This window comes from Magallana gigas, chromosome 7 (genome assembly GCF_963853765.1).
Source record: "Magallana gigas chromosome 7, xbMagGiga1.1, whole genome shotgun sequence".
Lineage (NCBI taxonomy): Eukaryota > Metazoa > Mollusca > Bivalvia > Ostreida > Ostreidae > Magallana > Magallana gigas.
Window position 1 is genome coordinate 4,267,497 of NC_088859.1, and position 27,595 is coordinate 4,295,091.

General features: G+C 34.9%; 2 protein-coding genes across 3 annotated transcripts in view; one reads left to right on the plus strand and one right to left on the minus strand.

The window, feature by feature from the left end:
• Positions 1–1,292: 1,292 nt before the first annotated feature.
• LOC105318502 (myosin regulatory light polypeptide 9) lies at positions 1,293–3,298 on the minus strand. 2 transcript variants are annotated; one of them, XM_011415685.4, is made up of 5 exons: positions 3,203–3,298; positions 2,416–2,606; positions 1,947–2,108; positions 1,687–1,754; positions 1,293–1,555 (listed from the first exon to the last, which is right to left on the minus strand). In XM_011415685.4, the coding sequence occupies exons 2-5, from the start codon at positions 2,597–2,599 to the stop codon at positions 1,457–1,459; spliced, it is 513 nt and encodes a 170-aa protein (XP_011413987.1). In that variant the 5' UTR covers positions 2,600–2,606; positions 3,203–3,298; the 3' UTR covers positions 1,293–1,456. The 2 variants fall into 2 exon arrangements, with proteins under 2 accessions (XP_011413987.1, XP_011413988.1); XM_011415686.4 differs by lacking the exon at positions 3,203–3,298 and adding an exon at positions 2,938–3,079.
• Positions 3,299–5,237: 1,939 nt separating this feature from the next.
• The window catches only part of LOC105318503 (mediator of RNA polymerase II transcription subunit 23), a 35,318-nt gene continuing 12,960 nt past the window's right edge, over positions 5,238–27,595 (plus strand). The window contains exons 1-15 of the mRNA XM_034455522.2: positions 5,238–5,379; positions 5,734–5,853; positions 6,347–6,471; positions 6,820–6,931; positions 7,274–7,372; positions 7,667–7,771; positions 8,138–8,207; positions 9,711–9,829; positions 9,957–10,052; positions 23,773–23,973; positions 24,073–24,159; positions 24,415–24,617; positions 24,819–24,892; positions 24,987–25,155; positions 25,595–25,737. Coding sequence (XP_034311413.2) covers positions 5,326–5,379; positions 5,734–5,853; positions 6,347–6,471; positions 6,820–6,931; positions 7,274–7,372; positions 7,667–7,771; positions 8,138–8,207; positions 9,711–9,829; positions 9,957–10,052; positions 23,773–23,973; positions 24,073–24,159; positions 24,415–24,617; positions 24,819–24,892; positions 24,987–25,155; positions 25,595–25,737 — 1,777 coding nt within the window. The 5' untranslated portion in view covers positions 5,238–5,325. The remainder of the gene's footprint in view (positions 5,380–5,733; positions 5,854–6,346; positions 6,472–6,819; positions 6,932–7,273; positions 7,373–7,666; positions 7,772–8,137; positions 8,208–9,710; positions 9,830–9,956; positions 10,053–23,772; positions 23,974–24,072; positions 24,160–24,414; positions 24,618–24,818; positions 24,893–24,986; positions 25,156–25,594; positions 25,738–27,595) is intronic.

Sequence of the window (27,595 nt, forward strand, 5' to 3'; positions counted from 1 at the left end):
TTTAGACATCATTTAATATTCTTGTACAACTCATGGATTTTAATGGTAATAATTGGTCAATTCCTTTTACAGCTGTGTCCAGCTCTTAAGCTGAATTGTTCTGCCAACACATTTGGGTTAAAATTTATACTGAATTTTGGCCATGGGAAATTTGATGGTAAATAGATATAAATGGGAACTGTTACTCAGGTGGGTGATGACTGGCACATGGGTCTCTTTTATAGGTCACCCTTTGGACAATTATTTTAAAATTTAACACCCTTTTAAAAAGGGTTCTCTATTTTATCAAAATATGTATTTCACCTTGGGTGATTTTTTGAGCAACATGGGTTGGCTGGATTTAAAAAAAAGGGGGGAGTTGATGGATAGCTGCCAATAAAAAACACCAGGTGACCAGAAAATATGTTTTAAAGCTAATCACAACACATAAAAGGCCATGTCCATATATGGCATTTCTTTTCTTTGCCCTTCCTACACCAACTTCCTAACAGGTCAAAGTATTTCACTGTACAAGCTAACCTCTGTGTCAGAATGCACAGCTTATACCCAGTATGACTCACTCGTAATAAAAGTGTGCACTTAATATTCCAAGTCGGGCAATATTCAGATATTAAATGCATTACATAATACCAGAAAATGCACATAAAGCAACTTGATAGATACAAATGCAGAATCCAAGATGTTTAACAGTTTAAGGATCAATATGAATTATAGTTGTGCAATCAGGTGTATCAAAAGTAAAGCTGTATTTACCTGTGTATTAAAATCAACGATAGCATGGCATTTACCTGTTTACGAGTCTTGTTGGGCCTTTTCATCAGCAAACAAAGAATACAAACAGGCCATCATCAAGCTAGTTTCCACATTCAAATGTGTGCAGTCGACATTCCACATTTAACTTCCAGGCAAAACATGCTGCATCATGCAAAAGTGGCCCAAACATTGATTTCAACACACAGATCTTGCATTACCAGCCACCTCCTCCTACCCCCCCCCCCCCCTTCCTTACAAAATATTGTTTGCCATACATTTTATTAAAATTTTTAGAGGCAGTCTTCACTGCCATTTAAAATATGAGGCATTAAAGCCAATTTCCCACACCACTTCTTGTCATTTATCCTGATGAGTTCACTATTTCCTTAACATTGACAGCTGCTATTTTTGCCTATATAAAACATGTGGAAGTTATACATCACATATACATGTACTACCCTTCAATTGTTCCTTGTGCACACACACTGGGTCAAGCCCTGCTTTGTTGAGTACAATGTTGCAAGAACACAAAACAAGAATCAAAGGTTATGTTTAATGTATAAATATAATAACATAAAGTGTATATAAAGGTTTGGTCCCCGTCAACAAGTGTTAACTAAATGTCTCCACTGGTTCCGGCCTGAATTGGTCCCGCACGCGCTATGTGGAGAATCAGGAATGTTGCGCAGCATGTGCCCACGTTTTATGCTTCCTCTTTTTTGCCGTGTTTGAGGATTCTTGTAAATTCTACGTAATCGAACATTCCATTCTTTAAAGGTGCCTCACGAAACATTTCATCAACCTAGAAATCAAGCAAGAATTGAGAGTGGATTCAGACTGACCAACAGGCCAATTTATTTGTTTACTATCAGGGAACAATTTACATCAAGCTTTGAATTTTTATTAAGATCTGGACGAAGTTATAAAGTTTACCTCATCTTCAGTAAAACGATCTCCCATGGTCATTAGTAAGTCCCGTAGTCTGTCTTCATTAATGTAACCTTCAAAACAAAATTAAAATTTCAAACAAACGCAAAAGCTGAAATATCACAGTAAGAACTTCAAGTTTTTCTCCAAATTCAATATCAAAGTAAATGATGTGACGTTATAACGTTTACAAAAATTGAAAACTTACATTCTATACACAGAGCAAACATACATCATATTGAGTCAAGAACATAACAAAAGATTACCTGATGCGTCTTCATCAAAACAGGCAAATGCATTCTTAATGACATCTTCAGGGTCTGTGCCGTTTAATTTCTCTCCAAACATTGTCAAAAACATGGTAAAGTTGATTGGGCCTGGGGCACAGTTCATCATCTCGTCCAGGTATTGGTCTGTTGGATTTTTTCCTGTTCAAATTGAATTCACATCTTTATTAAATAAACCAATGTGTTGAAATTAAAAGCCAATAATTCCTGACAACAAACTTTACAGTACAGGTTTAATGTTTTTGTCAATAATGTGTGTCCATTTTACCAGTAATTCAAATATATAAGTCACCATCACACAGAATGACATGGGTGTAACTGCTAAAGATTCAAATACTATGCAGGTAAAACTGCTTCTTTTTAAATTTGGTAGAATAAACAAAATGTTCATGATTCTGCGGTGAAATTTGACGCTATATAACTCAGTGTAGCACTAGTTCATCTGTACCTAATGAAGCGAGCATATCAGCTAAATCCTCCTTGTCAATGAAACCGTCTCTGTTTTGGTCAATCATGTTAAACGCTTCCTTAAACTCCTGAATCTGGGCCTGGTCAAACATGGCGAACACATTGGAAGTGGCCCTTTGGGCTCGCTTCTTTGTGGCTTTGGACTTTGTTTTCCTGCTCGACATCTTGTAGCTGTGTGAATCAAATTTTTAAAAAATGATATTTCAGTGAAATTTATACTTACTAACTTATATACTTTGGATTAATGTTTGTTACACAGTACAATGTGTGTTTAAAAAGGGAATGCATTCAAAATTCAATTCACACAACTAATCCATGTTTTAAGCCTTTGAGATGAACTGATAAAACCATACTACAACCTCAACATCAATTAACGTTTACTGACAAACAAAATTTTGCGTCGTCTGCAAAAGTTCAGCTCATAAAACTACAGCCATGATGTAGATAAATCAAAATAATACCAGCTTATAGCTGGTCAAAACAAAGATTTCTTTCTACTTACGTCGATAAATGATTTTAAATCTAATAAAGTTTGCTTTTTCTGAACGCAAATTCTCAGACGGGGAGGATATGACTAACAGAGAAGGATTGTTTTGGGCGAGTCATTCCATAAATTCCATTCTTGACCTGTTTCAAATCCGGAAATGATTTCCAAACTTCACTGTTTCTCAAAACTATTTACAATTAAAAAATCCCTCACTTGTATAAAGAATATGCTGACAACTTGAATACATATGTAGCTTGACAAATCATTTAAATCTACTTACAATCTACGTGCGAAAGAACACAGAAACCGGAAAAGTTCGAAAAAAAAGTTGGCTTTTTAAGACAGGAAGTCGGGTGTGAGATCGCACATGCGTAGTAATGTTTATTCCCCCCCCCCCCCCCCCACGTACCAAGAAGTCTTTAATATTTTGTGATACAATTAATCTGTTAATGGTCAATAGAATAATCTAATCGTATTATCTCTCTCAGATGATATATATGATCAACACTTTTGAGGCCTGGATGAATAAATAATTTTTTTTAAAATTCATGTAATATTTCTGTACAAAAATTAAACTCTGCCCACAACGTGAACTTGCCGGTCTAATAATGACTTCTCGGTTGATAGACTAGGTTTAACGGTTGTAAACCATAGTTTACGGACAGAAAACACTAGTTAACGACGATAATCTAAAACACTGAAAACAACCATTTGCGATTGCAAAACACAGTGTATCTGTTAAAATATTAACAAATCTTAACTTTAGTTAACGAATGCAGATGTGAATCTATATTTATCAGCAAAGTCTTTTGTTTACGTTATTTGCAGACAAATACACTTAGATTATCATTCGTAAACTATAGATTACAACAGTTGAATATAGTTTTACAGATGAAAACTATAGTTATAGTAGATCGTTAATAATAGTTAACGAATCGTTAGTTATAGTTAACAGTTGATAAACCCAGTTTATCATCTGTGAAACTTTATTTAACGCCGCGTCCATCTACTGTCACATCTGTAAACCATTGTTAACGCTATCATCTATGTTTCAGAAGTGTAAATTAAACTGTAATCAACACTGAAAACAACTATTTCCGATTGCAAAACATGATCATTTTTGATAATTATAGTTTCACGATTGTTAAACTATGATTGACAACTCTTAACTATAGTTAACGAATGTAAATCATAGTTTAACAAATGTGAATATATATTCATCAGCAAAATAAATTGTTAACGTTACTTGCAGACAGATAAACTCAGATTATCATTCGTTAACTATAGTTTACAACCGTTAAATATAGTTTTGCATATGAAAACTATAGTTAACGAATCTTTAACTATAGTTTGCAGTTTGTAAACTATAGTTACCAGTCGATAAACCTAATTTATCAAATGTGAAACTATGTTTAGCTCATTTTGCCATAGAGAACAAGTATTTGGAATTGCAAAACATAAGTTATCTGAAATATAGATTCACGATTGTGAAACTATTGATTAACATCTTAACTCTAGAGTGTAAATTATAGTTATATACCTGTAGTAGCAAAGAATGATACTCACCTCTCCCTTGCGACATATACTCACTGAGTAAAATTACTTTAACAATTAAGCCAATATCAGATATCTCCATTTTTCTGTTTTTATTTTTACAATGCTTTTAATAATAAAATAATGAAATTTGAGAGTCAGTTGTAGAGTTAAAAGCAAGATACAGAGCCCATAATTCTTTGAAATGTAAACGTGCCCTGTTTTTGTTTACATAGGTTTAATATATCTGTAATAAATCTTTTTTCAAGCTGATTTTGTACCTTCTTATTCATTTTAAGCATAAATGAACTGTTCTTATCGTCTTACACAATCATTTTACGTATAAAATGGGAATTTTCAAATTAACATTCAAAATGTAAACAAAATCTTTATTTTACATAGCAATTAATTGTAAGCTTATGACTCAATGAATGACACTCAAATTTCGATTGCCTATTTGAAATGCCTTACTAAAGCATTGTAAACATTAAATTCGGAAAAATATTTTTTGATCAAAATCGTGACCACGGCCCTTTAACCTAAAGATTTGCATTGCACGCATTTTTATTGCTTTCTTACACCTCTGACTGAGTGCTGACGAAGTCCATGCATTTTATTTCTACTTTAAAACGAAACTATAGGAGAAGGGTTTTGTTATTTACATTTAACATATCAAAGAGGAAAGGTTTTATTTCCATTAAATGTCACATTAATCTATGCGCACGTATTCTACGACAAGAAAATGTACAAGTTAGTGTTATCCGTTTTTATCAGGACGCATTTATTTTGCGAAAACCGTAGAGTAACATGGAAGACAGCGGCAAAGTTGTCGGTGTTTAACATCTATTTGTTTACAATTTCGCGGTCAACATGTCTCAAAAGTCGATTGAGGACACAATTATAGACGTCGTGAGGGATATTTTAGTAAGCAGCAATAATAAGAAATATGTCATACATTTAAACAGTGTTAGTCCAACAGAAAAATAAAATTCTGAGTCTAGTCGACGACAGAATTGTTGTTGGGACTATGAGAAACTTTCTCACCATTTCAATCGAGTTTATATGTAAAATCTCATTTTCATTATTAGAACATTGTATACTATTTGCATTCCATGAGTACTTGCAGAAGGGAATGTTCTTGATGCATAATTTTTGACATTAATTTTATTGATAGTGACATGTACTGTTTTTGTACTTTATTGCATGGCTAGGCCACTGAGGCAGCCCTTTGATATGTTATTCTATTGAAAATAATATATCCTGTTTTGTACTTGTCAGCATGGCGAGGCAATTGAGGCAGCCCTGTGTTCTGTTATCTTGCACACAGAGGAGTCTCTACAATGGAAGAAAGAACACTGCTTCAACAGCCTCAAAACTGCCCTGGCTAATGTTCCCCAGGTAAGGTTAATCTCAGGAATGGTACAGGGGTGTCGGAAGGTATTTCGTATAGGGGTACCTTGTACATATTATGCAAAGTTGATTATAACTTAGAACTTGCTATTTGTCATCAAAGCTAAAGAATATTCTTTATTTCTTTACTGCCGAGTCTATCTAATTAATGCCCTGTCAATTGTCAACACACACCAGAAACAGGTATATATACTCCCACTTTTGTTAGTGTTAATTCGCCGCTCCTCATTGAATGCAGATCACCTTTACCATCGCCACTCCAATGAACGCAGGTCGCTGTTATAAAATTTCATTTTAATCTTGATATTTGAAAAAAAATCATTTTTGGGCAAAATTTTTGGGGCGGAGGCCGCTGCCCCTGTTCCGACGCCCTTGTGGTATCATGTACTGCTAATTGAATTAAGTAAATGTTCTGGTTTACTAAGACAAGAACCTGTTCACAGTGTGACTGATTGGACATGTACTTGTGTCTCTTCTACAGGAAAGCCTGGACACTGCTCTGAAGTGTTACATCACACAGATCTACAACGTTCAGAACGCCAGCCGGGTGGAGCTCCTTCTGGACCTGTTGGAGGGGCTGGTGGAGTACAATGTAGTCCCTGCAAAGTAGGTCATCCCACTTAAACTCTCAAAAAGTAGGTCATCACACTTAAAACAAAGTTACATCACAGAGTCCTTTCAGTGTAGGTAAAAATCCCTGGAACATATGTCATCATCCTGTCACGTAAATATGAAAGTAAAGTCAAGTAAATATGAAAAAGGATATGCATTTCAGTAAACAATCAAGTTCATACAAAATAGTTATTATTATTAGAAGAGTATATTCACTGCAAAGAAAGTCAATATTGACAATTCAACCATCCATAACTTATTATTTTATGCTTAAGAATTTATTCTGTATAACCTTACCCAGTGATCTAGATGAACTGGTGCTCACAGAATGCTTACATTTAGGCCTATTTGTGATGCTCTGTTGGACCATGAGCTGCTCAGCTACAACGCCAGCCTGATGTGGACCAAGACGTTTCAGCTGATGAGGAAAATCATCGGCGGAGTGGACTACAAGGTGCTGGATATTGTCTCAGAATTCATCAGAGATCATACTCTAACAAGATGAAATTAAATATACTGAGGTTTCAATAATATTCATGGGTATTAATTTTGTGGATAAAGTGAAAATCACAGTTTCAAGGATGCATAAATTTGTGGCTAATGATCCTATCAATACAAAATGTTAGTAGAAATTACACTTGAATGAACATTTAATTTTTTGGATAAACAAAACAACAAAAACCATGAAGATTGATGTTCAACGAAAACTAATGAAACCACAGTACAATTATAAATAATTTACTTTTAATAATCTTGCTGTGATTGTATGGTATGAGTACTTTGTTGATTGGTACAGGGCTGTAGAGATTTACTTCGGGGCATCCTGGAGAAATGTCAGGGGATAAAGGAAGATGAGAATGTGTCCGTCATGCCAGATATTGACACCCCAGTCAACGTAAGTATCTCAGGCATCCTCATGGCCAATCAAGTGTGGATGTATATATTGGATGCTGACTGAGAATTGCAGAATATTCAGTGATTGATTATGTATAGAACAGAAATGAGTTGTCAGTGAAAACAGAGGAAAAGCAGTGAGAAATCTTATTTAATTTAATCACTTCTATATAGAAAAAAGTGTATAAATGATTTTCTCCTTTAGTTGGTGGCCCACATCTTGGATCGTAATGTTTGTTTTCTCCTTTAGTTGGTGGCCCACATCTTGGATCGTAATGTTTGTTTTCTCCTTTAGTTGGTGGCCCACATCTTGGATCGTAATGTTTGCTTGTTACCAGCGTATCTTGCAGTGAATGAAATCAACAAAGTCTGTCCCGAGGACAGGAAGTGGCCTCACTGGGTAAGTCATAGAAATATAAACAACCTGGTATGTCTGTGTGAAGATGTTAATCTATATTTCTATTCTTGAATAAAGACTGATATTTGGTGGAATACTTTTTTTTCAAAAATTAGCCTGGATTTGATTTAGCGCATGTCTGAATGTACCATTTTATCTACATATATATTTTACATTTGGTGATGTATTTGATTTAGTGGATGCCGTTTTCTGCCAAAAATGCTAAATAGAATACACAGCCAAATGTAATACGTTTACAGTAATATTTGAAGGAAATTTTTACATACCCGTGAATTGCATTTAGTCCACTTTGATTTGTTGAGATGTGTGACTTTGGTTGTTTAAAGCTTGTTAACATTCTCTATACAGAAGATGGGCAACATCCTGGCTGACTTTGTTCACAGTTTTCGCCCCGCTGCCCAGATGGTTACTGTTTCAGGTAAGTAATGAGATGATCGATCACACAGGTAATTCTCCTCAGTCTTGTTATACCCCCCGCAAACAAAGGGGGGGGGGGGTATATTGGAATCACCTTGTCTGTCCATCCGTCCGTCGGTTCGTCTGTGCAAAATTGTGTCTGGTCCATATCTTTCTTATGGAAAAACATTAGAAGTTCTTACTTTACACAGAGATTGCTTATGACCTAAGGGTGTGTCATGACCTTGAACCAAGGTCATTTGGGCAAGGTCAAGGTCACTGGCAGAAAAAGGGCAAATTTCGTGTCTGGTCCATATCTTTCTGATGGAGAGACATTGAAAGTTCTTACTTCATACAAAGATTGCTTATGACCTAAGAATGTGTCATGACTTTAACCCAAGATCATTTGGGCAAGGGCAAGGTCACTGGCAGAAAAAATGCAAAATTCGTGTCCAGTGCATATCTTTCTTATGGAGAAGCATTAAATGTTCTTACTTCACACAAAGATTGCTTATGACCTAAGGATGTGTCATGACCTTGACCCAAGGTCATTCCTTATCCAGGAATCTGATAAGACAAAAAATCCAACATGGTTTGAAATCTGTAGAGATTTGAGGTCAGCAGTCAATATAGGACTCTGCTTTGGATAAAACTAGAAGCTTTATTAATGAATAAAGTGATGTACATGTTATGCAAGTAGAAATCCATTCTATACACACTGCTTCCAGTATATCTCGATATACTTCTGGTGTAGTATATTATATACTTGGCTAGATCAAAACATTTACACTTGTATAATCACATTTTCTTGCATTAGAAAGCATATCAATCTGCATGATGTTACATTTTAATTTTGTGCTATTGATGAAGCAAATTATTCTTGATTTTTGTCCTTGGTGATAGAAAATTGAATTATAAACTTAAGAAAGAATAAATGCAATAACTTCAATATCTGTACTCATAAACTGTGTTGGGAAAGTTTACAGATAACCACTTAGTGGTATCCTAAGGTATAGGTATATCCTAAGATAAAGATTGTCAAACAGTATCTTTTAGTCCTAGCTTCAACTGCTTGGACTGAAATATAATATTTGATATAGCAGGGAAGATTTTCAAATCCAAAATGAAACAGTTAATAGCTAAAATATTTGAAACTTTGAGTGCAACAGCAATCTTGTATAAGTCTTTAAATCTGAACCTGATAGTGAACATGAACCTGTACTGTAGATATGTTAAAGCATGTTTATTATTTGAACATTTGCAAAAACTATTTAGTTTTACTTAATTTAAAACTTATTGACTTTTCACAAAGTAATGGTAAAGGTAATGCATTACTTTACTCATGTAATGGTAAAGTAATGCATTACTTCAAAAAATTAAGTAAAGGTTATTGTAATGTAATGCCCAAATCCATGAAGTAATGGTAATGTAATGCATTACTATGCAATGTAATTTGCCCCTAGTCTGATCTCTGTATAATCCTTTTGTGTGGTTGTAACATATCTCAGTATACTTCTGTTTTCAGGTCGGACTCATCTCTTGCCAGTGGTTGGATACTCTATCGCTATCTCGACCAGTAACGTGTGGCGACTCAGCTCATCCTGTCTCAAGTTCCCCCTCAATGGGCCCCTTCCTTATGACAAGGTAAGACAGGGTAGTCACAAAGGAACGAATACAGAAGATGATGATGTAAAAAAGATAAATCAGTGCTGTCCTTGGTCGGTATTATGAACTAAGAAGGTGTATGCTTAACATTTTCTTTGATCTTCAGGAACTGTCAGAACCCCAGACTGGACTATTGCGCTATGTTCTGGAACAGCCTTACTCCAGGGATATGGTCTGTAACATGCTGGGACTCAATAAACAGGTACGTAACATGCTGGGACTCAATAAACAGGTACGTAACATGCTGGGACTCAATGAACAGGTACGTAACATGCTGGGACTCAATGAACAGATACATAACATGCTGGGACTCAATAAACAGGTATGTAACATGCTGGGACTCAATAAACAGGTACGTAACATGCTGGGACTCAATAAACAGATACGTAACATGCTGGGACTCAATAAACAGGAACGTAACATGCTGGGAGTCAATAAACAGGTACTAACATGCTGGGACTCAATAAACAGGTACGTAACTTGCTTGGACTCAATAAACAGGTATGTAACATGCTGGGACTGAATGAACAGGTACGTAACATGCTTGGACTCAATAAACAGGTACGTAACATGCTGGGACTCAGTAAACAAGTTCGTAACTTGCTTGGACTCAGTAAACAGGTATGTAACATGCTGGTCAATAAACAGGTATGTAACATGTTGAGACTCAATAAACAGGTGTGTGACATGCTCGGACTCAGTAAACAGGTATATAACATGTTGGGACTCAGTAAACAGGTATATAACATGTTGAGACTCAAAAAACAGGTATATAACATGTTGAGACTCAATAAACAGGTACATAACATGTTGAGACTCAATAAACAGGTGTGTGACATGCTCGGACTCAATAAACAGGTACATAACATGCTGGGACTCAGTAAACAGGTATATAACATGTTGAGACTCAAAAAACAGGTATATAACATGTTGAGACTCAAAAAACAGGTATGTAACATGCTCGGACTCAATAAACAGGTATGTAACATGTTGGGACTCAATAAACAGGTATGTAACATGCTCGGACTCAATAAACAGGTATGTAACATGCTGGGACTCAATGAACAGGTACGTAACATGTGGGGACTCAATAAACAGGTACGTAACGTGCTGGGACTCAATGATCAGTACGTAACATGCTGGGACTCAATAAAGTGGTATGTATGGTGCTGGGACTCAATTAACAGGTACGTAACCTGTTGGGACTCAGTAAACAGGTATGTAACATGCTGGGACTCAATAAACAGGTACGTAACATGCTAGGACTAAGTAAACAGGTAAGTAACATGCTGGACTCAATAGACAGGTACATAACCTGCTAGGACTCAATAAACAGGTACGTAACATGCTAGGACTCAATAAACAGGTACATAACATGCTGGGACTGAATGAACAGGTACGTAACATGCTGAGACTAAATAAACAGGTCTGTAACAAACTGGGACTTAATAAATAGGTATGTTACATGCTGGGACTCAATCAACAGGTACGTAACATGCTAAGACTCAATAAACAGGAATAAAGTGGTATGTATGGTGCTGGGACTCAATTAACAGGTACGTAACCTGTTGGGACTCAGTAAACAGGTATGTAACATGCTGGGACTCAATAAACAGGTACGTAACATGCTAGGACTAAGTAAACAGGTAGGTAACATGCTGGACTCAATAAACAGGTACATAACATGCTAGGACTCAATAAACAGGTACGTAACATGCTAGGACTCAATAAACAGGTACCTAACATGCTGAGACTAAATAAACAGGTCTGTAACAAACTGGGACTTAATAAATAGGTATGTAACATGCTGGGACTCAATCAACAGGTACGTAACATGCTAAGACTCAACAAACAGTTACGTAACATGTTGGGACTCAATAAACAGGTGTGTAACATGCTGGGACTCAATAAACAGGTACGTAACATGCTGGGACTCAATAAACAGGTGTGTGACATGCTGGGACTCAATAAACAGGTACGTAACATGCTGGGACTCAATAAACAGGTATGTAACATGCTGGGACTCAAGAAACAGGTACGTAACATGCTGGGACTCAATAAACAGGTACTTAACATGCTGGGACTGAATGAACAGGTACGTAACATGCTGGGACTGAATGAACAGGTACGTAACATGCTGGGACTCAGTAAACAGGTACGTAACATGCTGGGACTCAATAAACAGGTACGTAACATGCTGGGACTCAATAAACAGGTACGTAACATGCTGGGACTGAATGAACAGGTACATAACGTGCTGGGACTCAATAAACAGGTACGTAACATGCTGGGACTCAATTAATAGGTACGTTACGTGCTGGGACTCAATTAATAGGTACGTTACATGCTGGGACTCAATAAATAGGTACGTTACGTGCTGGGACTCAATAAATAGGTACGTAACATGCTGGGACTCAATTAATAGGTACGTAACGTGCTGGGACTCAATTAAATAGGTACGTAACATGCTGGGACTCAATTAATAGGTACGTAACGTGCTGGGACTCAATTAATAGGTACGTAACGTGCTGGGACTCAATAAACAGGTATAGAATCAGACTTCTATTCTGAACAGACCTTTTTTGTTTTGTGTACCATAAAGTGAAGTGTATAGCACACACCTGTGTGTCATATGCACTCACAAAGTTGGGTGTAAAATGCCGAATAACCGTTGTTACTATGTATAATGCGCACCATAAAAATGAAGAAAACGTCAAATGAGATTTTTTTTAAAATCACTGTTGTGTATGGGGTGATAATGTTTTCCAAGTGCTTAGAATTAAGTCATATGCATGTATATTAAACCCAAAACAACTACAAAAGTAATGCCTTTATTGATCATTAATTCAATGCTTGGATAATTTTTAGTACATAAACCTTGTGAAGAAATGTTTGTATGTCATATATTGTCAGTATCAATAATTCAATAGCTATCAATTCGCTATAGGCATAAACTGCAGTGGGTTGGGGCAGTTTACACTTTATGGAATGAAGCGGTTTAATATATAAAATTGTAAACTTTTTCAACACAATTTATATGAGTATAAATTTCCCTGATCTATCCCAAAATTTGGAAACTGGCAGACATTTTTTGGACAAGCTAAGAGAAAACCCAGACACATATTTTTTTTTTTTTTTTTTTCAATATTTATATATTTATTTATTCACCAATCAAGGGCCCTCAGGGGGCATATACTTAAAAAAAATAATATCATGATCATAACAAATAATGAATGAAATAATAGCCCAGAATGTCCAGGTTCATATATATCTCCAAGATTAAGTTAGGTACACATATCTGTACATAAAATTGCTTAAAACCTTAGAAAGCTAGGTTTTTTTAACCATTTATTAATGAATACATTGATTTTGTATGCATAATAACAATAATCATGAATATATTTTTACTCGATATCAAACTTATTTCACACACAAAGAAAAGCTGAAAAGACATCATGTAGCACAGGAGCTTAAACAGTATCTAAAACAATTGACTTCGATCGCTTAGGTCGTTCTCTGTGTATACGATACATCCTGATTAATTATTATCAAAATTATTATATATGCTAGACACAACAACACAGGTAGACTAGCATATTCACACATCCCAATCACACAAGTGCCACAGGTAAACTGCAATGCCGATCCCAAATCCCGATTTTGATTGGTTGGCCTAGAAGAAACTGCACGAGATATGATATTCCGTGCTTCCATTCTATCTTAATTTTGGTTTTGTACTAATTTATCGTATTTACAAAGTAGTAATGGTCGACCCTCGTCTTCTTTCGGTAATTCTAAAACTCTATAGGACGGCGTTCTGTCTCTGGTTTTTATATAAGCTTTCGCCAGTTTATGGATGGTATTTTTACGCACAGGGAAACCAAGTTCTGAAGAAAAAAAATGTCTTTTGTTTTTCCCGCTTTGGCGTTTTCGGCAATTTGAAAGAATCAGTAATAAATTCACACAGTTCTTTTTCTGGATCAGGTAGAAACTTGTCACATTTTCCATTTTTTTTTTTTATAAAGTTTACGATCGACATTATGACATGTCCATGCATGTACTACACCTCGGGAAGAATGACTAAATTTTTACCTGTATACCTGAGTTAGAAACCAATGCTGTTGTAATTACATGCTTCAGTGACCACAAAATATACTTGCTATAGTCTGTCCCAAGTTATTGTTTCCATCACTTTTTGAGGATTTTTGATAAAAATACACATACCTGTGAAAGAAATGCTGTTGAAATCAATAAAAGGGAATATATCCAAGATATCTTCAATGACAAATTATCATTTTTCATTCATAAAAGTTCACAGGAATGAAAACAAATTTCTTACAGAGATTTATAATGGGAGATGTTTACATCTTTTCTCCATTCGGAAGTACTCGGGACACCTCACGCAATTTTTCATCGTTATCATCCAGGCTTAATCATGGCTGATGCAATGCAAAATTCCATAGACTTTCTATTTTGGAATGTGTATTGAAATCTGAAGCGGTAGAGGGGGCATTTCAAACATGTTATCTGATCATTTTTCATATTAGTGGATGTCTTGAACATAGTGTGAGCAGAAAGGTATTTATATTTATCAAAATATCAAGCAAAAATTGGTGAAAGCAAAAACTCAGGACAGAGCATAGTAATTTAGGTGTGGATCTAACAAAATATTTTAACTAGCACATTTTTTTAAATACATGTGCGCTAAAAAAATTTATGCTAATGTATTGGCACTTGCAATTGCAATAAAATATGCATGCACAAAATTTTCTCGTTTTACAGTATCTTATAAGAATCAAAACGAATTTTCAATGTCTTGCCATGACACAAAACAGCAAATTCACAGAACGCTACAGCTGCTTTAAACCCTTCCTCACAACCTGCATCCATTTTTAGATGTTTTTAATGTGCAGCTGATGAGTCAAATAATAATTGAAGAATGAACATGCCCATAAACATCTCTAGTTAAATGTGAGTTGTGTTATCGTGATACACATTTTATGTCGTCAAACATAAATAAACAAATATTAAGTCCCAACCCCTTATCGATCGAATATGCCACCCAAATATGAAATACCTTCCTGTGCCCCTGAATCCAACTGAATTAATGAAACATTTACATGTACTAATGCATAGCTGTTCCTACTATATCCTGAATTCTTCTTTGTAAAGCGTTTTGTGCTTGTTGTAGTGGATCCTGTGTGGGTGACTGTTGGTATGAATATTGTGACTGTTGGAATGAGTATAGAGCAGCCTGGAGGTTCCCTGTGATCTGTTGACAGATCCCCAGGATCTCCCAGGAGATATCTCTGAATAGATCACGTACATACAGTCCCTGATCATAGTGGACTAGGACCTGTAGCTTATCTAGAGCTGCTTGTGATAATGTTGTATCAATGTGTCTGTAACACAAGAATTCTAGAAAGAGTAACAGTACAAACACTGGGATATCTAATGTAGCCCCCCTGTTCTGTAGAGTAGACTGTTGTTCTGGTATTAGTTCATTGATATAACAGATTCTGGTGTCAAGACTGATATCCCATGCCACAGCCTGTCTGATCTTTGTAGACAAGGACTGTCCCCCTACAGCCTCAGTATACCTCTCTCTGTCTACACATCCATTATACATCAGATATGGCTGTGCTAACTTGACCTTTGTCATCTCTATAACAGATAAAGCTTCCCTGTATCTGAGTGTCTTGTAATAATACATGGCAATGTACAACATGTCAGAAACACATCCAAACCTTGCTGCTAATTTCAGCATGTGATGGGATATTTTGTCTGCAATATACATATGTTTGTTAGCACCTATGTTAGTGTACATGTTGTGTAATACAAAAGCAGTGGTCTGAAGGTTAGTGGCTGTAAATGTCCGTAACATGACAACTTGATTGTGTGTCAGGGGCGAGTTTAACAACTGTTCTATTGTATATTCTGGTATAATTTCTGTAGATAAGATAGCATTACTCCTTATCTCTTTAAAACGTTCTTCATCATAGTCAACTTCAGGCTTCAAAAAATTCTCATTTATACAAACAAAAGCTCTAGGATTGTACAGGACATCAATGATGTAGGACCTGATAGAGGGACTCTGTAACAGACAGGCCAGACCTTTCTTGTATAATTCATGTAACTGTAGGAACAATCTGTTTTGTGCTGAGCCATGGACCTTTGTCAGAAACAGGTTGTTTTGTGGGATGAAAAAGTTAGGACAGATCCCCTTATACACCCATATAAGGAGGAGTTTAAAGCAGACCCAGAAACCGACCAGGAGATTTTGTGGACACCAGTGGGGTAGTGTGTTTTGTTGAATCGCCCAGAAAATGGTTGTCTTCATGTGATAGGAACACAGCAGTTCATTGGTTTCTTCTGATTGTTGATTTATAACTTCTTTTAGGAAATGTTTTAACAATCCATAAGTCAAAAACTGGCTGTGGTTCATTGCATACACACATTTCTGTTCTGCCTGAGAAAAAGAAAATCTCCACTCATTATGTACATGGGACCCTAGTGGGTGTCCTATTGCTACAAAGTGACATCCATTTCTGACAATTTCATCAACAACTTCAGGATCAGGCCATGAGTGACATCTGTCTATCCATGAAGAGGCAGACGGAGGCCAAAAGTCACAAATATAACAAAAGGCCATATCATATTCTAGTCCCTCTCCTATGTTACCTCCGACTATACCACTACCACAGGGCCCATGTTCAGTAAAATTATGCAGTAATGCTGAACAATATAACTGTCTGTGTATAGAACTAGATATATAGACTTTGTCATTCATTCTGACACCTGTTAAAAGAACATCCATGACATATTTATCTGTTGTTGGTGTCATTACCTGAAGTAAAGTAAACCCTGGTGGACTCTCAGAACTGTCAGAGAGAATCAGTGTTGTATTGGCTGTGTTGTAATACACAGACTGAGACATGTCCATGATCACTCGATAGCTGTTTGGCCATAACATAGTATCAATATCTGATCCCCTCAGTCTAAATCCTTCTCTGTAACTTCCACTCACCATCCCTTTCACGAATATAACTTGTCTCCCCAATTTCTCCGTGATGACCCTTGTCACAATCTCCTTTATGTCTGCTGCCTCCCTCCTGAATGCCACCTCTTGTGAAGTCCCCACTATATGACACATCCTCACAAACACTGACTCTGACATGTGCTGGAGGTTAAGTGATCTAGCAATAAAAATGTATTAAATGTTAAAAAAATCTTCTTTTCTACTCCCGTATATATTATTTAGAAAATCTAAATGCATGGTGATGATGTCCGTAGAGTCCTCAACTTAAATTATTATTATTATTATTATAACATTTATATAGCGCTAAATATAATAAAATTACTCTAAAGCGCTTTACATAATAAGTTAAAACTACACAATGAGCATACACAAATAAAATTGATTGAGTTATTATAGGCATATAAATCTATAAAAAGAGGTTTACATATAGAAAATAGGCTAAACAGTTTTTAAAATATTCATAAAACATTTTCAGCACAGATTAAAGACTGAAGATCTAATTATAAAATTGTAAAATTGTGAAATTCATGGTCCCTGGGTCAGGGGCTCAGACCCTAGGGCGGGGCCAATATGGCCTCATAGTGAAAATGTATTGATTTAATATTTATTACCCCGCAAACAAAGTTTAGGGGGGTATATTGGTTTCACCCTGTCCGTCTGTCTGTCTGTCTGTAGACGCAACTTTGTCCCCCCTATAGAATTTTTTATTACTGCATGGAACAGTTTGAAAATTTGTACATATGTTGAACATTATCTGAATATGTGCACCTGCAATTTTTTTGAAGATCAGACGAGATTTAATGATTTTATACCAGTTTTCATTTTCCATATTCTAATATTGTACACTAATGTTGAAAAGTAAGGGAGGTAATCCTTACAGATTTTATTAATTAATTAATAGTATTAAAACATTTATAAAAATACATCCAGATGGAGGTTTTTTTTGTTGTCTTTATGTCTTAATTAAGAAAAAAAATTATTTTTATAGGTATTCTATCAACTGACAGTTTTTGTTTGTCAATGATAAATTCTTAGGAGCTAATAAAAACATCAAAGACAAGTGTGGCTGAATTCATTTGTCCCAAGGGAGCCATTATCTGAGCCATGGTTCAAATGGAGCATGTGTTTAGGGGAAATTGATAATCTGTAAAATGGGTGATGGTTTTGGGGCTATTTTAAAACTGTTTCATGTAAACCACATGTTTCTATCATTATAAGGAAATAAATAATATCATTATTAATAAAAAAGTTAAACTACCGTATTTTTCGGGGCATAGGCCGGTATTTTTTTCCTCCGATGAGCGAGCCCCGGCCTATCCACCGGGATCGGCTATTCTTAGACTCAAAGTAAAAAAAAATTAACAGTAAAATATAAAATCCACTGTTTTTATCCGTTGTACTGTTGTAGCAATTTATTATGAGTGTTGGTTTTTTTTCATCCGTTTGAACTATTGTTCGATAGTTGTCCCGTTGATAATTTTTGTAATGACATCGTGAGTAATAAAATGTACAGTACTGTACAAGGTCTTTCTTTACAATCCCAATCAAAAGAATTTTTTCCCACGTTCGTGTATGAACCCTGGAAACTATTATTGCGTAGTAAAAAAGAAAACGAAACCGGGTAGAATGTAATATGACGGAATTTTGGTGAATTCTTCATGTCTGCGTTCGTAGGAATCACTGGTCTTGGGTGTAGAATAAATCAAATGCTATGTGTTTTTACAATTAATTTTCTGTTGGATGAAATAACGGTATTCTGGTGTCGTGTGTATATACAAAGGTGTGAAACCCGTGACTAAAACACAGCCTGGGGGCACATAGTGTACACCGTTACACTTCATTGCATTAACTGTGTTTTTAACATTACAACTTCTCTGCATAACGGCAAGTAATTAATTAATGGAAAGAACACAAATTAAATATTTTATGTTTGGTATTTCGTTTTCTCATTCATAGCGATTACGGGGGATAACTCTATTTGGATATGAAACCACGTGTTGAGCTAATGGACGCCATACCCCGTATTTACAAGTAGCTTTCAAAGTATAACTTGATTAAATGAGATTTAGCAATAAGGTATTAATAAAATATAAAAGGTTTGGTAAAATATTATACTTAGTTCTACCAGACAGAACCACGGAGGTTGGTGTTGCAATTAAATTTACACTATGTAAAATTACGATACACAACGATACACCGACGAATACGGAAGAGACCAAACAGCCACAAAACACAGATTGATTTTTAAAAATTGCTTGAAATATATATGTTAAGCAAATTTAATAACTTTAATTACTCTTTTGACTTTCTACATCGATAATTTGAAAGTATATACATGTACTTAATACGGTGACTTTCTTAATCAGCGGTCATACTTTCACTATAGTAATCATCGATTGAAAATCGGCTTATCCCCCAATTCGGCTAGTCTAAGGATTTATCTTGAATTTTGTCTAAAAATTAGCAATTCGGCCTATGCCCCACATCGACATATGCCCCGAAAAATACGGTATTTTTAGAAGTTGTTTAAGTTTATTAGTCAAGTAAATTGATGAAGTGACCCTATAGGGCATTAATTTAAATGAAATTCAAAATTACTGAATGCAGATATGATTGTAGTGTTTTGGCAATTTTAAAATTGTTTGTAATATTAAATTTTCTTTTTTACATATTTTTACATAGTATGGTAATTATAGTAATGTTTTGGGAGTTTATTGAATTTAACAAGCTCATCAAAGAAAATCATAGTCCTATGGGATCAATGTTCTGATATGGAGTTCCATTGTACCATAGGAGAAAGTGAGGAAAATTTGAAACAACTAATTGCATCTGTCAAGACTCTTATTAGAAAGATATTGAAAGTTTTATCAACAGAAGAGCATTGCTTGGCTACCGGTATTTCCATTTACTGCAAAGAGAGGGGTTATTGTCATTTTGTTGGTTTTTCTTTAAATCAATTCAATTAAAAATAAATTATCATCAGATACATACATTAAAAATAAATTATCATCATGCAGATACATACATTTGTAAATGTGTTACAGTAACTGTTATAGATATGAATTTACAGTGAAATTCTGACAATTTTGATTTTTCTTTGTTAACTGATTTTTTTTTTTACAATTACATGTATAGAATTTTTTTTTTTGGTAAGTGTTCCAAACCTTTATTATACAATTAAATTATTTGTCCCATTTGAAATTAGCCTTGCGGGGGTGTTAGTCCCATTAGGACAGTTCTAGTTTTTTCTGTACTATCACAGTCTTGGGAGATAAAGTCATGCAATGTTATTATGTATATAATGTCATGCTCTGGCCATGGGGCAGATTGACCACCCTCCTAGGTGGGACACCTGTCGATAAAGTACTTAATAATCAAAATACTTTCACCGTTTTAGAGTTTTTCAAATTTGACCAAAAAGTACGGTATATATGCTTAAAAATTTTTGGAAAGTCAAAAAATATAAAAGGCACAGTAAGATTTGAACTTATGACTTACAGATTCATAGCTAATGCTCAAACTGATTGCGCTACACTGTTAGGTGACAAGTTTGGGAGTGAACAAATTACTTAAATCATACTTGATTTTATTATTTATTTAGATAAGAATAGTTACAATTTGGAGATGTCCCTTTAAAAATTGATTCCCAGGATGAAAATGAAATTTTCAAATAACCATGGAAAATGTTTTACCCTAGAAACAACTCCTTTTAAGTAATGTACTTACATATTTGATGAGACTGACTCCATCTTATTTCTCCCAGCTAAATGTAAATTTCCTACAAAAATTTAATGTTATTAATATGTAGTTGAAATGCTTCAGTCATTTCTCTTGTCTCATGTTTGCAGATTTGTTTCTTTTTTCCATTTCCTTAGTTCTGCTTGCGAGTTCTAATTTATGTATCAATCTGGCAAAATTTCCCTTTTCCTGGAGTCTTTGCAAAAAATATCATTTCTATCATGATCAATCTAATTTGATTTTAACTAGTAAGAATTCATTACATATAGAATTCATTTTAAGCCTTATAATGTATAGGTTGGTTATTTGAGGGTGGTCGGTTATTTATCATCGAGTCGTTATTCACTGTTGGTCAATTATTCACTGTTGCTTGTTTATTTTTGATTCGTTACTCACTGTTGGTCGGTTATTTTTGATTTGTTATTCACTGTTGGTCAGTTATGAAGCCTTAGTACTATTCGTTTGTTATATATGTTGCTTGGTTATTGATTTAAGTTGGCTATTAGTTGTTTGATAATTATATATACTGTTGGTTGGTAATTAAATTACTTAAAACAAGCTGCAGTGGATGTAATTGTGACCACGCCCGGATGTCTGGTACATAACTAGGCGATGGTGCACGTTCATTTGGGGAATTAAGCTCAAGGGGAATAAGTAAATCAAGAATGCACAAAGTCCAAATGGCAGGATATGAGAAATGTTTATTAAAGATTGAATGTTAAATAATCCAATCTACACACGCAGGTAACAACATTAATGAGCAAGTCTTGTTCCTAACTGTAATTTAGAGGAGGGGCCTAAACAGATGAATTAGAAATTTGTCTCCTAACACTCTACATGATTTCCTAGCTTCGCCCTACATCCTTTCAGTCCGAAGTCTCAAAGCTAACTCTCTTCTAAAAGAACTAATGTACAAGAATTAATTTCTCTATGAATTGCCTAAGGTAAAGTTGTCACTTAGGGCTAATCAAATAAGTAAGTTATCAGTGTCATCCCTTTGATGTGAAGAAGTCAAAGTGGTTTTGTTTACCCTAACTAACACCTATGAGTGCCCAGTGTCATGAGCAGTGTCACTGACAATAAGGATTAACAATTACTGTGAAATCACTAAATATTCTAGGGGATTAAGAAATAAACAACAGCTTGGACAACCTTTAGAAATAAATAATAAGGAATGCTTTAGATGTCAATAAGGAATTGCTAAGTATGGGAACATATAAAATAAGAATAAAGTAAAATAAAGTAGACTATGAAAATATATGCTAAAAGTTATCAAAAGTGAAATGGATGTCATTTCACTGGTGATATAATGATTTTGACATGTTATTTACTGCTACATAATTGGAAGACATCCAGTGAACTATAATAGTATATATTTACATTCAGTGTATATTTCCCCTAGGCTTACGGAAATTTCCGATGTTAAATTTTCATGAATACACTTGGCTAATTCATGTGCCATGAGCACAAATATAAACGTCACTCTTCACTTGTTTTGAGTACATTTATTATTGTAAGATTGAATGAAACTTTCAATCTCACATAACCAATTTGATATGTACTTTTGAAAAACAATCATTAAAATTTATCTACTCCTTAATAAAAAAGATTTTTCTTCACAAAGTTTCTAGCACATTATTTTTTGTCATGGAAGCTAACTAAATAACATGATAGTATGGCTGTTTCATGTCTGTATCATACTCCTGACTAAGAGAGCAAATAATGGCTTTAAAGCAGTGATATACAATATGTCATACAAATAGACATCAGTAAGAAAACATAAATATAAGCATTGAATGCTTATTTTTGGATGTAAAGCGGTGTAGACATAATTATAAGACAAAAATTAAATACCACGCCTTTGCGTGGTATGATAATTTGTCTGCACGACAACATCCAAAAATAAGCAGTCAATGCTTAAAGAACAGCACGTTATAACAAATCATACAGTAAAACTTCCTTATAACAATATGCCTGAGGGACTTTGCTTTGTTATAAACTTATTACAGTTGAACTTCGATATCTCAAATACTAATATCTCGAATACAATAGATATGTCGATGTAATTTGTAAGTCCCAACCACTTATTTTTTAAAGTATTTTACCCTCCTTTATTTTTTAAGTATTTTACCCTCAATATCTTGAAGACTCGGATATCTCGAATGTTTAAAACAGTCCATTCTAGTTCGATATAACGAAGTTTGACTGTAGGGATATTATTTAGGTTCACAGTACATGTACATTACATTATAAAGCATCAGTTTATTACAAGTGTGTTCGCAGTAAGCTTGTTTTACTGTATTTGGGGAGGTATGCCCTATTTGAAACTATAACTTTAGCCAGTAACGAATATGCTACTGAAACAGATTGTCAACATAACTTCTCTTGAAATGCTGATCAAAATTTCGAAAATTTTAGAGGTAATTTAGGACATATCCTGTAGATTTGCATATTTTGACAAAAATTCTTAAGAATTTTGTCCTCATTTATTTATGCATGAATTGCTGTTCATTTAAGACAGCAGTTTAAAAAGTTTTTATCATTGCTGTTTATTACTTATATTTACGTTGGAAAAAGAGAAATCATTCAGAACTGTTAAAATTGCAGAGATTTTATGTCTACAATAATCCAAGCATCAAGCTATGATCATTGTAACATCATAAAAAAAGGAAACATATCGCGGTATTTTCAAATGTAAATATTATGTATAGCATTGTCAAGGAATATGTATGTACGTGGGTTTGTGAGCTTGATCTACTGTTGATTATTGTTTATTGTTGTTATATTCAATAGTATAGACTATAAAACCCTATAGACGAGTAGTCATCAAATTGAAATGTTAGCTCATCTAAAAAATATTGACCAGTAAACTGTTTTAAAATATTGACCTGCTAGGTATAATATCAAGAGGATATTCCCACTAAGTGTTGGGTAATTTTTTGTTCCTCTGGGTCTGACATAATTAATGTAGCCTTCAACCCCAGTCAGTATCTGTATATAGTATTTGTAAGTTTTCATCTGTTGACATATTTACTGCAAGTTGTTATGTACCTTGAATTTGCTATGTGTAAACTTGACCATTGCATAGTATTGATGATTTTGTTTACCTTTGACAGGTATTGATGATTTTGTTTACCTTTGACAGGTGAAACAAAGGTGTGAGGTGTTAGAGGAGCAGTTGGTGGACCTGGTTGTCATGGCGATGGAAAGGTCCGAGAATGATGACGCCTCCAATGATGAATGCCTCAGTCAGTTGCTATGGCAGCATTTATCCAGCCAAGTCATTTACTTTGTGTTATTTCAGTTTGCCAGTTTTCCACACATGGTTGTGTCCCTTTATGAGAAGGTAAACAAAAGGTTCTTGGATAGATTTAAAAGTGACGATTCTTTATATAACAATATACTATGTACATGTAATGATTGAAAATACTCTAAACTTCTGCAGCTGAAGGGCCGTAACCTGAACAAAGGGCGAGACCATTTGATGTGGGTCCTTCTACAGTTTATATCGGGCAGCATTCAAAAGAACCCGGTCAGTCAGCTAACATAGATTAACTTGTGTTTATTCTTAACATTCTAAAAGAAAAAAAGATTCTCCATCTAAGATCTTGAAAGTTAACAAGAAATGCATTCTGACTTGTCAATATGCATTGAGCGCACATTTTTTCACTTAAATAGATCGTAATGATTCCGTCTTATCTTATTATTTGTGGCAAGAGCTGTCTTATTTCAATAGAGCATGATAATTCTGGCTTATCCAACATGTGATATTGTGTATGTTTGACAGCTGAAGGAGTTTCTGCCCGTGATGAAGCTGTATGACTTGCTGTATCCTGACAAGGGGATGATCCCAATGCCAGACGTCACCAAGGCCCAGTCAACCCACGGCGTGGCTGCCACCTGTATCTGGATCCACCTCAATAAGAAGGCCCAGACGGACACCATCAAACCGCCTCGCCCCACCCCACACGCCCTTCAGGAACACTGCGAGTAGGTCATGATCACTGATAACTGTAAAAGAGGTCATTGACACTAGTTGTCAAGTACAAGTTAGCAACATTTGACAATACATGTACTCTTAGGTATAAAACAGCTCGTGAAAACCACTTAGACCAACCATATTCTTTAGATTTGCTCTCCATTATGTGGCAATAAATATACAGGATTAAAAGAAATCTTTCTTTGTTTCAGGTTTTTGAAGCAGAGTTTGAACAACAAGAATCTGTCACTGAATGACTACAAGATAGCCCTCCTGTGTAACGCCTGTAAGTACTTTATCAGTACAGGTTAGTTCTCCAAAGAGATTTGTCCATTTTAAAACAGAGATATTTCAGTAATAGCTGTGCTATGTCATTACAGACAGCACAAACAATGACTACTTCAACCTGCCAATGGGGAAACTGGTGGAGAGTATCTATGGCGACAGTAAACACACAACATTGTTGCCAGGCAACATAGTGGCCTCTGCTCCGACTCAGCCTCTAGCCATGAGCCTCCTAGATTCCCTGACAGTTCACGCCAAAATGAGGTTTGTCACTTTTTCAGATTACTTGATTTGAATTATGAATTGAAAAAAAGGATTTTATGGAAGAAACCTGTGTTTTTCATTTATGATTGAGCTTTGCAAACCATAATACAGTGTTAAGAGAAATAAGTTTAATAGACTTAGTATGACTATTCTTCATGGTAAATAAGATTCATGAACTAGATGAATTTATTTTCTTTTGAACAAAATATCAAGTGTCTTGCAGACATTAAAGCTCACACAGAGTTTTAGCATGTGTTGTCTCTCTTTTAGTTTAGTACAATTCACTATGTAATTTCTCTCTTTTAGTTTAATACACCTATGAGTTCACTGTGAAATTTCTCTCTCTTTCAGTTTAATACACAGTAAAGTCCACTGACATTTCTCTTTCTCTTTTAGTTTGATACACAGTAAAGTTCACTGACATTTCTCTCTCTTTCAGTTTAATACACAGTATAGTTCACCGTGTGATCAAGCAGGCCAAATCTAAGGCCACCATAGCACAGTCTCCGGCCCTGATAGAGACGTACAGCCGACTGCTTGTTTACATGGAGATTGAATCTCTGGGGATAAAAGGATTCATCAGTATGTACAGTAACAGAAAGTCATGGGTGAATGTTACCAAAGAACTTATTATAAATTTGTAAATATTTAAATTTAAAAGACTTATGGAATGCTTCCAGTAACATAAAATGTACTGCAGATTCCTTATTTAACAAGAGGAATTAATATTTGGGTAAACTTGTAAGACACAACACTCGCTAATTTTAAAATATTGCTTTTATTTTTCAGTCAGCTTTGAACCATATGAAAATATAATGAAAAAACTATTGTCGCAATTCAATTCTAAACAGCATAATCGCGGAATTAAGTACATGTACTCGCGTAAAATTAGGAATGTACGGTATTTAGAGTTACTGATTCACACTTCTTTCAATATAAACAGCAATTTAAAAAGGTCACCGGAAGGGCTTCTCAGTAGATTTGATCACGTACCAACTTCATATCCTGGTGAACTTTTTAACATTGCTGTTTATTACTTATTAGGGCCCCGCAAGGATTTGCGGGTGCCCTATAGTAATCACTCTGTCTGTCCGTCTGTCACTCTTCCATCCACAATTTTTTTGTTTTTTTTCTAATAACTTTTTTATGGTTGCCCAATCAAGTTCAAATTTGGTATGGTAGTTCAGTAGACAGAAATACATATTTTGATGCTAAGTTTGGTTCTCTATGTCTTCTGGTTTGGAGCTGGGGTGGTGGGGTAGATTCCTTAACTATGCATAAGAATGAATGGGCAAAGAGAGATAACTGCTGAGAATGTTACCATTGTATATACTTGGAAGGCTGTGCAATATTTGTCCTTTGGGATTAATTAACCTTCCACAGGAAGAAAATACTAAGCTTTATCTTTATCTGTCACATTGAGATTAATTACTGCACTGCCTGTGTCTGCAAATGAACTTTGTTTTGAAGTTAAGGTCAATATTGAATGATGTGTAGTATTGTGTACATTCTTTGAAATATGGATTTAAAATATAATATTCATACTTTATTTTGGTTAAAATACCGTACACAATGATTTATGATAATTTTATTGAATTCTAAAATCAAGATATGTATTAAGATATCCTTTTTCACTATTTTATTTTTTAATTATTTATTTTATTTTTTTCTGCCTTAATGCTGTTAATTTTAACAGGTAATCAGATAATAACCCCATTCTGTTATTTCTGAAAAAAAAAATCTTATTGTAAATTTAGAAGAAAAGAATGAGAGAGCAGAACAATTAATCCCCTGGGATTAATTATCTTGCCTGCTGCAGAAAATTTAGAGGCTTATCTCTATCAGTCATATGAAGATTAATGAACACCTTTGTCTGCAACTGATGTTTGTTTAGAAGTTGAGGTCAACCCTGGGTGATACAATGTATTTGCATTCACTGAAGGCTTGCATTTTATAAAACACCTGTTTAAATCTTTTTTAAATACACATTTAATTTAGTTTTTAATTTAGTTTTTTTTATAAGACATCAGGTTATCCCTGTTTTATGCAGATACAAGGTTACTATTTAGACTTTTTGGACATTCAGGAATTACAGACCCTGAAACGTGCTACTACACCAGTTGCACGGTACGGTACGTTTTGTTTTGTGAACGGTACGGTTTGTTTCTTGCACGGAACGGTATGGTTCGTTTTTGAGGTGTAGTAGCACGTTTCAGGGTCTGTATCTTGAAATTTTAAAAATACAGTTGTTACTAAAAAAATTCATATTTTTTTTAAAAATGTAATCAAATTAAACTCTCATTCCATGAGCTGCACCCTTTTATTTTTACCCCATTTATTTCTCATCGTTAATATAAAGAGGATGGAATTCAAAGTTTTTTTTCACTTCTCTATATTAATTGTCATAGCGGAGCCCTTCCTGACTGCCAGGTCAGTTTTC